Source organism: Paramacrobiotus metropolitanus, unplaced genomic scaffold (assembly GCF_019649055.1).
Source record: "Paramacrobiotus metropolitanus isolate TYO unplaced genomic scaffold, Prichtersi_v1.0 Parri_scaffold0000003, whole genome shotgun sequence".
Lineage (NCBI taxonomy): Eukaryota > Metazoa > Tardigrada > Eutardigrada > Parachela > Macrobiotidae > Paramacrobiotus > Paramacrobiotus metropolitanus.
In genome coordinates, this window is record NW_026570223.1 from 1,972,253 (window position 1) to 1,987,783 (window position 15,531).

General features: G+C 39.6%; 2 protein-coding genes across 2 annotated transcripts; one reads left to right on the plus strand and one right to left on the minus strand.

Annotated features, from left to right (window-relative positions):
• Window positions 1-65: 65 nt before the first annotated feature.
• On the minus strand, window positions 66-5,258 carry LOC129597937 (protein singed-like). The gene is made up of 4 exons (XM_055495643.1): window positions 4,124-5,258; window positions 2,314-2,473; window positions 1,100-1,401; window positions 66-557 (listed from the first exon to the last, which is right to left on the minus strand). The coding sequence occupies exons 1-4, from the start codon at window positions 5,052-5,054 to the stop codon at window positions 355-357; spliced, it is 1,596 nt and encodes a 531-aa protein (XP_055351618.1). The 5' UTR covers window positions 5,055-5,258; the 3' UTR covers window positions 66-354.
• An 8,703-nt stretch (window positions 5,259-13,961) lies between these two features.
• LOC129596620 (uncharacterized) lies at window positions 13,962-15,151 on the plus strand. The gene has a single exon (XM_055493955.1). The coding sequence runs from the start codon at window positions 14,250-14,252 to the stop codon at window positions 14,982-14,984; it is 735 nt and encodes a 244-aa protein (XP_055349930.1). The 5' UTR covers window positions 13,962-14,249; the 3' UTR covers window positions 14,985-15,151.
• Window positions 15,152-15,531: the final 380 nt, after the last annotated feature.

Here is a 15,531-nt window from a genome sequence, read left to right on the forward strand (position 1 = left end):
TGAGATTTTTTTAAAATTTACTTTGAAGTGCTAAGATATTTTCGGCAATATAGCGGTAATTAATGTACTGGCAAATCGCTTTAATATGTAAGGTACAGTCAAGTGCACCGAGAACAAACACCAACCGATAAAATCAAAATGTCTAAAAATCAGCTGATTACTGCGTATGGATTCCGCCATATAAAACTTGAAATAATTTGCAGATTACCGCTAGAAATCCCGGCATTAGGCTTTTGAAGTAATTAAAGCAACTATAGTGAAAGTGGCATCGTCATTGTGTACTGTGGTAATTAAAGGGCTGCATATTCTGGTAAAGCACCAAAGAAACTTAAGAAAGCATAAAATTTCCCATCTTTAGTATTCCCATTCTGCAGCACTGTGCTCGTCAGCGGAAGCTTTAAAGAGCCCGTTTTGTTCCGGAACCGCGTAACGTCCATTGGGCGCTTTCAGGGTAATCCGACCGGACTCCCGGAACTGGATGAAAAACGGTCGCGGTTCCTTTGCATCCGAGTTGATCACTTGGTCATCACCGACATTCAAGTAAAGCCCGTTTGGTCCTGCAGCATTATACAGCGTTTAATGCATTCAGGCTAATCAGTACTAGTTACATATATAGAACTAATAGAAGTATACATTTTTTTATCAGAATGTGTTTCTTCGCGCTCGCTACACGAGTATCTTTTGCTAAAACTGCGCTAGCAAATCAGACTTTCTTTTCCGTAAAAGAAAATAAGCCGGTCGATGCAGCAAAAATCAAGTATCTGTAGGTCTTCGCAATATTTGTATCAATACTGCGGTTTGAAATTGTAAGTAGAAGTACTGCTCGGAACCGGTAAAGCGATCACAGTGCTATACCTAACAAAATCGCAAATTAACTATTACTGCTTTTTTTCCGTACATACCAGATATACAGCGAACACGCACTGAGAAAAAAATGTTCAGAGTTATGATTTTTGAAAGGTCAATAAAATGTTTCCGGGGGCAAAGTTTAAGGGAACAGTCGCATAAAGCTGTATACGATACCTTCTAAATGTCATGGCGCTACTGACCATGAGTTTTACGATATCGCAAATGATGGTACATTCTGTCGATCACATACCTTGTAGATAGATTGCTCCACTGGGAGCGTTTTCTAGTCGGATAGGTTCTATGGATGACTTATTACATTCCAGTTTGGTTGATGTTGCTGTTTTTAGTCCGACGAATCCGTAGACGGATCGTAGACCGATAATGGGCCGGTTTGAAATTAAGAGTTGGAATTGCTCGGCTGTGTCAACAGAATCTGACTGAGCAAACAGGTGTCCGGTCGGACGTGCTAGCACAAATTTGCCATTCTTCACTGACTTCAGGGACACCTTCCCGTCTCCCATCCATACCAGTTCAAATCCGCTTTCATCGCTCCTAAAAAATAAATGGAATCACTTGAAAACGCATAATCAGAATGAATAATTAACATTACTGGTGCGTGATAAGGATCACATATTATAATAATAAATCCCGCTGGAAATTTCAATAGTATTTCTAGACCTTAAATGTGTCCCGTTTTCAGTGATTAATTTTCCAAAAAAAGAAAGGAAAGCTCTGAAGAAGAATACGGTATACTTCTATACAGCAAGCACCAGCATAATAAGCCATTGTGAAAATTATTGCATAAATGACAATTGTGCAGCATGTATAACGCCATGAATCGATTTCGCACTACTTGAAGTACTTGTATGCTAAAACAGTCAGAAAAAAATTTTAGAGTAGAATTAGTTGTGTTGTAGACGTACGTAGTGAACGAGTTATGTACTATAACACACCTTGGGAAATGATATAAACTAGCAAGATTGTAGTGAACGGGCTTATTCTGTATCTTATACATTTTGTTCGTTTGTAGTCGAAAGTGATTGCAAAATACTGTAGTACGACTAGTATCATGAGCGTACTCCTTCCTTTATTATTATACTCACCATTAACGTAATGTTTCTTTTTCGCTGTGTTTATTTTTTTTATGAAAGCACAGGCAACAAAATAACCAAACTGCAGTATATGAATTCGTTAAACGGTTCTGTGCCAAATCTGTGACTGACGGGTCAGCAGCAGTGTGATCTGTTTATTTATGGAAAGCACATGTGTGTGTGGATGTTTGCTAAACGGGCCTGGGTATAATCAGCTCCCAACCACCGGAACATTCAACAAACAATCCCAAATCGCACCTTCTTTCGATCGGTTACTGGTTTATCTAATAGTTCCGGTGGTGGCCCACATGGCCAATACAGTGTCAATCGATATAAGGAATTTTTGGAAGAAATTATGTCAGAGTGAACTCACCCGGCATCCCCGTTGGCTTGTATACCATGGCTGCTCCCCTGTATACACCAGTATTTATTCAAACAGGTTCGCAGACGCCAACATTTGCTTGATTTGTCGCATTCCAGTTGAAAGATCTCGTTCTCTGATACACTATCCTGGTTAGCCGAGAGGTCAACGCCTGTGGTAAACACAGCAGCACATTTTACATTCAATATCGCATAATAAATATGTATGTACGTACAGATATACGGTAGCAGTTACACCAGCACCACAAGTGTTGCAGTAGCATTTTTCCGACTACAACGGAAATGGATATTCTCGATGACTCATGGGTTACCCATGGGGAGAACGATGCACAAGTGGGCCGCGTATATCGAGCTAGATTTGTGAACGAACCTTGAAGGACACTGGACAGTATAACAGCGCTCTTTCTGATGATACAAGTGGCCTTCATTCAAGCGTTTTACGCGCGCGCGCCTGCGCCCATATTTCTGCGCAGCGATACAGGCAATTTAATTTGCCCGAAACCACCCGAAACTGATTATCCAATTATGTATTACTTTATTATTTTTTTTTCAATTAAAATCTTACAGTAATCGCGTTATTATTTCGTTTGTAAATCTGTTTTTGGATTAATGTTTCACTTTCACTGCACATTGATGGAAACCTAAAACTGAATTAAATAAAGCGTCAATGTTTCTGTAGAGCTCCTATTTTTGCGAAACACGTAACTATGCTGAGCATTAAAGTTTTCTTTAAAAGCACGGGGATTTTGGCAGCGGGCTATTAAAAGAAAAAGTTTTGAAATAAATATTCAATGCAGTGCAATATAAAGACACTACTCTAGTTCCTACTCTATCTATTGTGTCATGAAATCGTTGAATGACAGCCAAAACACCAACAAAAGCTTAATTGCTCACTGCCAACAACATCCATCATTGAAAGCACAAACATATGGTAAACAATATATGCTAATCCAATTGTGTCTGTCTGTCTGGAGACTGTCGACGATAACCGACCGGGAAAGATTATTTGTTTAAAACGCACTTAACCTAATTAATCTGACGAGTGTCTGCCACCTTGATGTATTATTCACATGCTGACTCGAAGGATACCGCTATGATCGTCACACTGTTCCGGCAGCAGCTGTACACTCACTGGAAAAGCAACCCGAACAACTAAATGGGAAACGATCTGTCATCCCGTTAACCGCTCATCATCAATCCCTACGGAAATGAGTCAGCTCACAATCCTGACCCGAGATATAAACGAATTCCTTAAAGGTGACCCGCTGGCCGCAGCTGTGACTGACTCATCATATTCTCGTAACATACAATATCTGACAAGTACTTCAGAAAAGGGAGAAAATATTCTTTTAAATTTATTATTAGTAAAAGATTTTCAAAACAAAATTCTGCCCGCAGGTTTATTGCCGGCTTCGTTGAAAAATTGCTTTTTCGCCAGTAAAACCGATGGATATACGAAATTTTCGGCAAATAACAATAAATCTGACTCTACATATGATCAATTTTAATATTTAAAAAAAGTTCGGCTTCAGTACGTATTAAATAAAATTCTATAACATGCGGTAAGCTAGACACGTGCGATCAGTCAATTTGTGCACTTTGTCTTACTTTCTTCGCCGCGCAGACGTTATTAATTAAATCTGCACGTTATCCGCCAATTAGCCCGGGCAACGATGCAGTAGACCACAGCAATAAAAGCGTGAAACGCACATTCTGTATCTGGCTGCTTTACTCCAACCACCACCCCGCACTAGTGTGTACCCGGTTAACATATTTACTCGCTAACGAAAAACACATCTCACCTTGACGCATGGAGACCACTCGACCGTTACGGGCCAGCAGCGAGCACTGGGGCTGTGCGTGTTCCAGGATAAACAGCTCCGCCTTACTGATATTGGGATTCTTACAGCGCAGAGTCGCCTCATTACCGAACGGTGACAAAAACTTCCCGCTGTTATCCCGCAGTGCCGCTTGTCCCCCATAAAACACCACGGTAAACAGCGTCGCCGGACTGATATCCGGGACCAATTTGCCGTGATTATTCAGATACAGTCCACTGTAGGTTTTAATAACATAGCGCTGCTGGATGAATTCCAGTGTTAGCAACGATTCCTGTCCCCAAGGCACATCCTGATCACACTGGATCTCATCGCCGCGGGCGCGGGCATACCGTTTCCGTCCGATATTCCGCAGTGTGCAGACGGGATGGATGCTCATGTGAATTGTCCAGAATTCGTTGGGGACCGTCAGCCGACTAGTGCCGGAGAGTTTTTCTCCGTCGCCGCTGAGAAAATACTGGCTTTTCTCATTGCGCAACGCCCACCGCCCCGAGTGGTCATCGGCCTCCAGAATGGTAAAGTATTCCCCATCGCCCGGATGTTCCGCTTCACACGTCACATTCCCGTACTGATCAATCGACAGATATTTGCCCAGATGGCTTTTCAGGGCGATGACGTTGATGTCGCGCCCGGGAATCAGCGTCCAGAACTGTTTCTTCCGCAGCGACGTGCCGGTGACATTGACCTTGTTGCCGAATGTCTCGGCCGTCAGATAATGATTCTTGGAGTTAATCAATCCCACATTCCAGGTAAAGGTCAACTTGTCGTCGGGCTGCTGCATGGGATGGCCGTTGCCGTTGACGTGCATCGTGACGCCTTTGTTGATCGAATGTCCATTTGTGGCGCTGACTGGTTTCAGGAGATGGCGAAAACCGTTGGTGGCGATGGCCGTCATGTTTGGTTAGTGGTGATATAATGGAGAACAATGCCGGTAGCGAAAGGCTGTTTGCTTATTTACAAGTTACAGACCAGAATCCCGACATTGCCGTTTGCATAAGGATGAATGACAGACAGCCACTGTAATCACTGTTGCCGGCTGGTCAATTCAGTTTTTGACTGACACTGCTGTAACCGTGTACATACACGGGATTTTATAAAGTTCAATGCGGACGGGCTCGACCCACTGCGCACGGCAGACAGCCAATCGGGGGCGGGCAGTATGGCTGCAGTGTGTAACAGGCCAACAACTGGCCAAGGCGATACGGATCATACGATATCATCTGTTGCGGATCGATTAACAGCACGTTTTTCTCATCGATTAAACTAACTATTTGCGTAAAAAAATAAGCGAGTAGTTGTAGTGTTGTACACGCAAAACATCCATTAGAATTATTGACCATTTCATGAATTAAGTTTTTGCATTTCTGATCAATGGCGAAATTATGATAAAGTGTGCCGTAAGCAAAATCCTTGAAAAACTGAGCGCGAAATATAAGATTTATAAATTAACCGTAGTCCATAAAATATAATATTCAGTGATTCACGTTTTAATTGCGCTTTTTAACTAATGTACTCCGTTAGATAATTGACGAGTGATCAATCATTCTAACGAAAGTAAGCTGCTGTGTAGGATGTGTGTACAATACGAGTGAGTTCATGTGCCAAATGCGATAGAAATATTTTTTATAGTTTACTTTTTTGAGTGTTTGCAGTTACGTTGTATAATTCGCAATAAAAGTACAATTCAGCAGTGTTTCAGGAGCAGATCAGTCCTTTTTGCGGTATAACTATCTAGCATACTGAAGTGTCAATATGTTAATGCTCTGATTAATGCAATAGATATCGACGAAACCAGCGTGCATATCCAAGGTCATACCGTGCAATATAATGCATATATTAAATTTTGGTACTTGAGCGTGAAGCAGACCCGTCCCACCCTGAAAACATGTTGACAACATACACCGATTGCCACTGTTTTAGGTGTAAACGATGCGACCTTTCAAGTGGTTAACGGCTTGTCCTTTTTGTGTGATTAATTATCAGTTAGGCAGCTACAATGGCCGTTTAATATACTACATATAGATGTGTTGCAATAAACGATGTTTTACGATTTGCAAATTATACACTGCCCAGTGCCGATACCCAGCAGTGAATACGAACGCAGCGAGACTATGTACTATATTACTGTCAGATTTTTCATCAATCACGTTATCACAGATTTGCTGTGTTTTGTTTGGAACTATGGGTTACAAAGAACGTTATCTCAGTTTTGCATGCACTGTGAATAACCCGTGCAGATGTATGTGTAATTTCGTGCTAGTCGCAGACTATCGCATATCAATAATCAATAGATTCATATATCCTTACGTCCTTATTTTTTGGAAATTATCTCCTAAACGAACATTGATTTTTTCAAGAAGTTATTAATTTCATAAAATACAGGATCACACAAACGTTCCTACCATTATCTTTAAAAAAATCACAAGTTTTGGAGAAAGTCTAAATAAAACTTTTGAAAGTTGTAGTACCTAAGGGTTTTTAGTACTTAAAAGTTGTTAGTTTTGGAAATTATCTCCTAAATCACCATTGACCTTTTCAAAAAGTTATTATTTTTATAAAATTGAGCATCACACAAACGTTCCTACCTTTATCTTTAAAAAAATTATCAGTTTTAAAGCAGTTCTTAAAAAAGTTTGAAATGTTGCAGTACAGTACTTAAAATGTTGTTAGTACTTAAAGGTACTGTACTACTAATTAAATTACTTATTTTGGCAATGCGTGAGTACTTTACAGTACTCAGTACGTAAGTTGTAGCAATTAAATGTAGTACTACTATCACTTAATCGCCAGCGTATTAATACAATAATATTAAAAGCTGTATTACAGTACTGTATACTGTACAGTATTACAGTTGTAGTACTGTACTATACCGTTGTAGTACTGTTGTAGTCTGTTTCGCAGCTTAGCAACCTAAACTACAGATCTGTGTATGTTATTTAAATTGTCAATTCCATCAAAATTATAACTTTTTTAAATTTTTGAAACCTCTAAGATGTTTTTAAAACATGTTCGAATACCTCAAAATAACTATTAATTTTTCCAAAGTCGGCTCTAAAGCTTTTACATTTCCAGAATTTCTAAACATTTCTAAATATTTGACTCATTCTTGCGCGGCCGTTACCTCTAATTTTTTGAGCCTCCAGAGTTTCGAATTTTAAAAATGTCTAGAAATGTCTGAGTACCTCAATATCTCGCGGTCTTAAGGGGTTTGGCCCGGTACTTAGCACCAAATTTGAATGTATCCACGGCCAGTGACTAAACGAGACCCCCATCGACCTCGGGACTTTTTTTAGAGCAAATCTGACCTCGGGATAATTTTCAGCGCATTTTTCTGATATTGAAACCATTTTTCAAAATTTTTTTTTGAAAGAAAAAATTTCTGACTGCCGGGCCCCCATACGCCCCCCAATAACCTTGGGCGCCTGCAATGACGCCACTAACAAAACTCTTATTTTTGCATTTTGAACACTTTTTCTAGGTGAATCGATGTCGCTGATTCTAAATATGCTGTCAGAAAAATTGTATGAGTTATCTGAAGAAAGAATTTTTCTTTTTAAAAGTTTCAGGAAAATTTTGCAAAATTTTGTTTGTATAAAAATTTTTCTTTCCTTTGGCTCAAACAATTTTTCTAACAACATATTCAGAATCAGCGACATCGATTCTCCCAGAAAAGTGTTCAAAATGCAAAATAAGAGTTTTGTTATGGCGTCATTGCAGCCGCCCAAGGTTATTGGGGGCGTATAGGCCCGTCAGAAATTTTTTCTTCAAAAAAAATTTGAAAAATGGTTTCAGTATCAGAAAATGCGCTGAAAATTATCCCGAGGTCAGATTTGCTCTAAAAAAGTCCCGAGGTCGATGGGGTCTCGTTTAGCCACTGTCCACGGCAACTTCCGCTGTCGCGCGCTCCCAAACCCTAATTCTCATAACGGTCCTCATACTCATAACCCTATTCCTAATTCAGAATTCATACTCAAAACGGCTTTCACAATCATAATCATACTTTGATCCTACCGGTTATCATATTTTTGTTCATAATCATAACTCAAACCTTTACCGCTACTCATACCAGTGCGGTACTGCGCTTATTGTTATTAGCAAAAGCATTATATTGTTTATTAATCGTAAAAACCGTATTATTGACACTAAGTAGTAATTGCTGTTGCGCAAATTGTGCACCGTTCTTGAATTTTTAAAAATTTTTTTTTAATATCTGCTTTTGTCCTGGCTAGCAACGATTAAACTGCGTTATTACTCTTCCTGTGTTCTATTGCTGTACAGTGTACACGATGCTTTTGTCGAAATTTAGTTTTGTGGAAATGAAAAGTTAACAGCCCGTTCACTTTTTGTTTGGTGGAAGCTACGTAGTAAGCCCATTAACATTTCAGGTTTTTTCATCATTAGCACTACTTCAAGTAGTTTAAAAAATGGACGAAAGTGGACAATGGTAGATTTTTTTGCTCAGGTTTATATGCAGATTAAACTACTTAGCTTTCGTTACCCAGTTCAAGTTTGCTAAAGTCATTTTGTAATGAAGCCATTTTCGAATAAATATTTTTTCGCTACTAATTATGATGAAATAATTTTTACGAGTGGACGAAAGCGGGCGGTTGAGTAGACTTACATGAACACATAGTTGTAATTGAATATTACATTTTTGACACACCAGCATGAGTAATGGTTAAGATATGAGCTATAATTATGAATAAATTAATATGATGACCGGTAGGACCAAAGTATGATTATGATTATGAGGGCCCGTTATGAGTATGAGGATTCGAAATAGAGTATGGGGATATGAGGAGGGCCGTTATGAGTATGGATTCGGAATTAGGAGTAGGGTTATGAGTATGAGTATGAGAGCCGTTATGAATATTAGGTACATACCGCGCGTGCGAATTTGGTTCCCGTGTATGTACCCGAATTTGGTGCTATGTGCCGGGGCAAATCCCTTGATTGTCTAATTTATATGTAATTTCTAAATATTAGGCCTCGTCCCCAATCTGTAGCGAATCTAGCTACGGTACAGGACACCACCGTCCCATAATAGGAGTTACGCGATACGGTATGTCGGTTCTCGCTTCGCATATCTGGTTATCAGTGCAAAGATTCGGGACGGGGTGCTGCGTATCCGAATGCGTCCCGTTTCCACAACTCTCAGATACGGTATCCTGCGAACCGCATCTCAGAACCCGTACCAAACCCGCGTCTCACATCAACCAAAAATTTTACGAGCGCTTTTTACGCATACCCTGAAATACAAAGAAAAACGATACGGTACGCAAAGCCACCTCCAGAGGTGGCTTTCCCTGGTATTTTTTTGTTGATGAGCGAGCATTTTTTAGTATTGCCATTGTGTGATGATTTCTTTTCGTGAGTTATTTACGTTTTATGAAATTCCTAATCATTTTAAAACCCAACTGAATGCACAAAAAACTGAAACAGGAAATGTGACCAGCTCAAAACAATAAAAATTCTACCAGATAACAACAATTAAGTACTACAACATCATGCGGCTACAGAGAAGCGGAATGGTTTCGAAAAACAATGGTTTCAAAAAACAATTATTCAGACCGAGTGTGTTTTGGAATACGAAATTGGTTTGTATTCTTTACCATATAAAATACTGAATAGGAGCGCTCGGACAATGAAGATCTAAATTTTCAAATTTTGATCCATATGTACTACTTATGTAGCTGCTCTAACGCTATTACTATACTGCAGCATGCTGGCTAAAATAAATAATTGCGCGGGTGGTGCGACTGATCTGACTCATCACCAGCTAAAAAGTAAGGACAATGATGCCAAAAACTTTCAATCCAGGGAACAACATCTAGCAATTCAGACTAGGAACTAACTAGAATGAGGGCATAAAAACAGCACAAGAATACGCAAATACGCAAATACAGCGATACGGAACCAAAGCTGAAGGTTCGATACAGAAAATGGAGAGCGAGCCCAGTTTCGATATGCGTAGCCTGTGCTGCATCTTGGTGATGCGCACCAAATAGTGTCCCATTTTTGAACTGTAGCGAAACTAGATACGGTGCTGTATCGCAACGAGATACGCTTTAGAAAGGGGACGAAGCCTTTAAATATCTAAAAGCCGCGCCGACGCGGACGAAGCGCTTTAAATATCTACAAGTCACTTGGGGCAGTAACCGAACCGGTTTAAGTGACTCGTGCTTGGAACCGTTAGAAAGGAAGTGACTTCGATGTCAAGTCGAACCACATACGGAACCGAACCGGTCGAACCGTTGACATCTCTACTCACATGGCGGCTCGGTGATACTGGTGGTAGCTTGGGCATTCACTAACCTCGAAATCTAATAAACATGTATTAATTTTATTTTAATAAATACTGAAGAGCTTGACTGATGGCTGAAAAAATCTTATAATTAGTATCTAAAGATGCAGCCTGCAAAGACACCTTGGGCGACCGTTAACTGTTCCCCGCAAGTTTCCATTAATTCTGCGCTAAAAAATGGTATCTTATGGGCATCGTGTGCAGATATATGACCCCATTCAATCCATTTTATCACCGTAAAAATATTTTCTGTGGTACCAAAAAAATCAAGTCTTCAGTTCGTTAGATCGGTAATATAAAGTTACATTAAAAACGCGATAAAGAACCATGAAAAAAGAAAAACTTACGGGGGCTTTCACAGTTTTCAGAAAATGGTCGAATTTAACCGGAAAGCTTGAAAAAATTCCGCATTTCCAAATGTTTAAAATATTTTCGTAGCTGGCCTCGCTGGGTTTCATATTTGAAATATTTCTCAAAATCTTTTTTAATGCTTTACGAAGTATATTTTGTATTTCTTTAATTCTTCCATACCTCAAACACAACTGGTCGCGCGCTAGCGCGACCGATACTTGTTATATGAATACTAATCATCTGTGCCAGAACTTCGGCCCCTCTCCTTTGAGGCAAAGGATCTCGGCTTCTACTTCACCAATTTTGCTACTTTAAAGTGCATAAGAATTCTCGCAGCGCAGCGGTGGATCTAAGATGGTTAACCTTTTGCCAAAATCGTTTGGCTGGTTCCAGTGGTCAGCCATAAGCTTGTTCCCATGGACGCGATAAGAAATGCATACTGTTCTAACACAAAACTTGACCCAGAACAGTAGAAATATCTGTGCTCCTACTCAACAATACTTAAAGCACAATGCAAAGTAAAAAATTCATGATAAAACGGCAGTAGCAGCCGACAGCGCAAACTGCAACTTATGTAGAGTATATGTTTCGATTAATTTCGTTTCGAGTATATGTTTCGATTAACTTATGTAAAATCACTACAGCGTGTCAAAATAATTATTGCTAAATACACGTACAGGTTTCGCAATATTTTGACAGTTTGTAAGCAACTAGAATTCAACACATCCTTGGAATTACTTAATTCTTTTAGTCATCAGCCAATATTCATCCGTGCTCGGCTTGTAATATTATTATTATGCTTCCCTCCCGCCGGCACACATTCGACAATTACTGTACCACTATTACCGTGCTGCATGAAATTTTGTTAGATCGTAATAGTATGGGACGCGATACACATTACGGCACATTTGTTCTTACAATAGAATGTAAGATAAACAGTAGACGCACATTTCGTCATATATATACTGGGAATTACGAGGGCCATTCAATATATTCGTAGCACTGTGGTTGCAAATAATTCTCAGAATTATGATCTAATTTTTTTAAAAACTGTATCATTCATAACTAAATCATAGGGCAATGGCCGAGGTGATACCGCCTACGGCTGGCGGTTGGCATCCATCTGTATAAGGCTACCCGGAGTGAAAAAAAGTTGTCTTGAAAGTGCGCATGTCAAGTTATTATTGCAAAATTTCTTAGAGAAAAACTGTAGAGTTTCTTTTCATGTTGAGTTATTTGTTCTCTTCCTTAATTCATCGCCACTACGTTGTACTATTACGGACTGGTTACTACGATGCAGCTTCGAGCACTCCGCTTTCTCAACTGAGGGACCACTTTCAGGAGTCTCGATCCTTGTCTAAAAAGTACTTGAAATAAAAGCCATGATCGAGAAGCATCTTGAATGAGCTAGAAAGAAGCAGCAAATGGGCAAAATATTCCAGTAGAGGTAGCGTTGAGTAGGGACTGCAGCACCTCGCTCCGGAGATTTGAAAACTGACTTTCACTCGAAATTATCCATATGGTTTTAACGCGCACAATCAGTCTTCCACAAGTTCATTGCTTTAGTTCTCGCCCTCAAGCTGACGTATCCTTAGAAACTCAATTCATTAGCATACCTTAACCTTTTATGAGTTTAAAAAATTTTAGAGTTTTAAGAAATCTTTCCGTAGCAAAAACTGAAAAAATCATAAAGAGCTCCAGGAAGATTGACATGAGTCGATCTCTTCTCTACCGTGTAACTTCTTTGTGGATCCATTTCAAGATTTAGTACATAAATGTTTGCAGTGTATATAGACTGTAGAAATATACTTTATGGCAATAGTGAAATAAAAAAAATTCAGTGGAAGATGGCGCGGCAGCGCTACGAATATATTGAATGGCCCTCGTATATGCAGCTTTATTTAAAACCATAATTAATGCCTTCTGTTTAAACGTAAATTTGATTGCTTCAGGCTTTATAACGTAGACTGACAACATTTTCACACTTTTTATGTGCAATGGCGCTTCACCTTTGTTTGTGATTGAATTTGCTCTGTATATGTAATTTAATCGTTTGTACATAAATTATTATTCTGATGCCACTGTTCATACATTTACTCAAGCGGTCGGCATAAAGCATTGCAGATAATTCGATTTTGGGATTAGCATTTTACCTTTATTTCCCATGTTGGTTTTCGCAGTTACAGTATTGTAGGTCCATTGTGCCCTATTCATAAAAATTTTGGTTGTAAAATTCTTGATATGGTTCATAATAATGAACGAGGTTACTGATAGGAGCTGTGACAAATCGACTGTCCGCAACCGCAATTAACGATAATCGCAATATGTTTAGAAACTGCACAAAGCTGCCATGCGGTATTGCTCATGTTATCAGCAACGGCATAATTAAAGTGAAAGCACGGATGCCCGCGCTTTCCACACACTGTACTGTCTGTACATACCATAAATTACCATTATTCAACGTGCTTTCATTACAACGACGACAAAAATCAGTTTCTACGTGCAGCGTTCAAAACGCTCATATTTTTGAATGTTGGATCCGAATACACACAATTTGGATCGCATTTATGCATTAATCTTTGAAAAATTCGAAATGCAGTGAAAATACAAAACTCAAAAACATCTTTGCTTGCAAAGACACATATACGTAAGTCGTAACTAAAGAGTATAAGAGACATTGCATAATAGAATAGCTATTCGACAGACATATCACAGAAAATTTAAGATATTTACTAGATATCGCCTTGTTCTAGAGTTTATTGGTCTTTGCAGAAATAATAATTGGTCGTTTGCTTTCTCGTTACTTCCTGGGTATCACACCAACTGTAGACTTGTTAAATCTTTATAATCGTCACGCTGAGCGCAATAACTGATTTTCATTTGCATGAACAGAACCGCATTTTGATCGCAAACTTTTATCGGAATAAATAGCAAAACTTTTACGCCAGCTAAGACTATCTTTAAATTTTAAACGATAATTCCGTCATACAAACATGGCGTGCCGGTACGGTATAACAGAATTCGAGGTAATGCAGCGGTTTCGCGATATGCGACGGGCTAGGTCAGCGGATTTGCTGATTAGAATTTGATTAGGGCACGACTATCCTACCGAATAACTGCAAAATACGTAAGCACATCCAACAAAGATGAAAGATTCTCTAAAGCTAACAATTATAAGCAGACGTGTATGGCTCATATTAATTTTCATTTTTATTCAGTACTGACATTCTCTTTACTGGAAAAAAGTGACGCTTACTGCCATATCGGGCGTGACCTTTATACTGTGACCAGTGCAGGATGATGTATGAAAGGTCAATTGCTTAACATACGTGTTCCCGCGAGAGCATCACATCAAAATTTTGTGAATACCTTTTCGGTGAATCATACAAGTACAAGGCTGCAAACAAGTTTACAATCACGTTTAATATTGCAAATATGGATAAACTCAGGGTTATACAGCCACTGACGATACTTTTTCTGGTGTTACTGGAAATTTTACCGAGACCCGGGTTCTGCATATCGCCGGTTTCCTTGCAAAATGGAAATGAGCAAGATTTGCGTGCAGATTGGATGGTCAACAGCGACGACCTCGTCTTCTCTGCAGTAGACGATCCGTTTGATTCCGGTGACATTAATGTGCAAAAAAACCGTATTACACTCGACTCAGTGCCTCCAGACGCAGTCGAAACTAATTCTCCAATCCCGGAGGAGATTATTAACACTTCCGATACTACATTTATTACCACGCAAACCACTCCTACTGATATACCTTCTTCCCCTTCCACACTCCAGCCAGTTACCGAAAGCAGCACAAACGCTCCAAATCCCACAACCGGGAGTGTCTCCAGCGACACCAGCACCACCAGCCAAGAGCTCACCACTTCGTTCAGTGACGATACTACCGCAGCCAAAACTACTTCAAACGCAAATAGTAGTTTACCGACAGCACTCACGGTAAGCAGTACCACTTCAACTGTGATCCAGACCACAGAGATTGTGAAAACTTCTAAACCTACCACACCCGCTTTCGTTTCTTCTACAATCACCAGCGGCTCCACGTCTACAGCAGCGCCTGCCGAGGAACCGACAACACCTTCTTCTGGACTACGCCCTGTCATTACCCTTGCGCTTTTTGTGGTTTCAGTGTTAATTCCATATGTGCTAATGTGAATTCCGTATTAAAATTAAAATGGTTATTAAACAGAATTGTTACGGGTATGTGAAAATATTATAGGGTCTAAAGTCTCGAGATGTTACAAGTTAATTCTGACAATGCTCCAACTAACTGAATTTTTGAATTTGGATAGAAATGACAGTAAACCTTGCATAAACACTTACTGTGCATGTTGTCTTTTCTCAATTTAATACGTACGTGAAAGGAATACCAATCCGATTTTCGGCTTTGCCAGAAACAAGTCCAATAACTGCCTAGATATTTGTGGTGTCGGGCAGAAAGCTTTAACTGTATGTCCAAATACTACCACAAAGCAATATGTACATGTATTACCCTAGAAGATGCATCTCACGACACCAGCTGGCTGCGTAACCTACTATGGGATGACCTTTGCTGCGTTTCCTTTTATGCTTTGTATCTGTATATCAACGACAGCACAAGTTTGGCTGCCGGTATTATCTCTGCACTGTCGAGCAATGTATACATCTTGAAATTCTTTGAGTTCGTAAACTTGAACTGTTTATGCGCCGTTATTTGAAAATC

What these genes read in the sequence shown, in the direction of transcription:
- LOC129597937 (XM_055495643.1), bottom strand. Translation starts at nt 5,054, where the DNA reads ATGACGGCCATCGCCACCAACGGTTTTCGCCATCTCCTGAAACCAGTC. An exon ending in CAAGCCAACGGGGATGCCGG is followed by an intron (nt 1,402 to 2,313) that starts GTGAGTTCACTC and finishes TTTATTTTTTAG; the next exon opens with GAGCGATGAAAGCGGATTTG. An exon ending in TGGAGCAATCTATCTACAAG is followed by an intron (nt 558 to 1,099) that starts GTATGTGATCGA and finishes ATAATGCTGCAG; the next exon opens with GACCAAACGGGCTTTACTTG.
- LOC129596620 (XM_055493955.1), top strand. Translation starts at nt 14,250, where the DNA reads ATGGATAAACTCAGGGTTATACAGCCACTGACGATACTTTTTCTGGTG.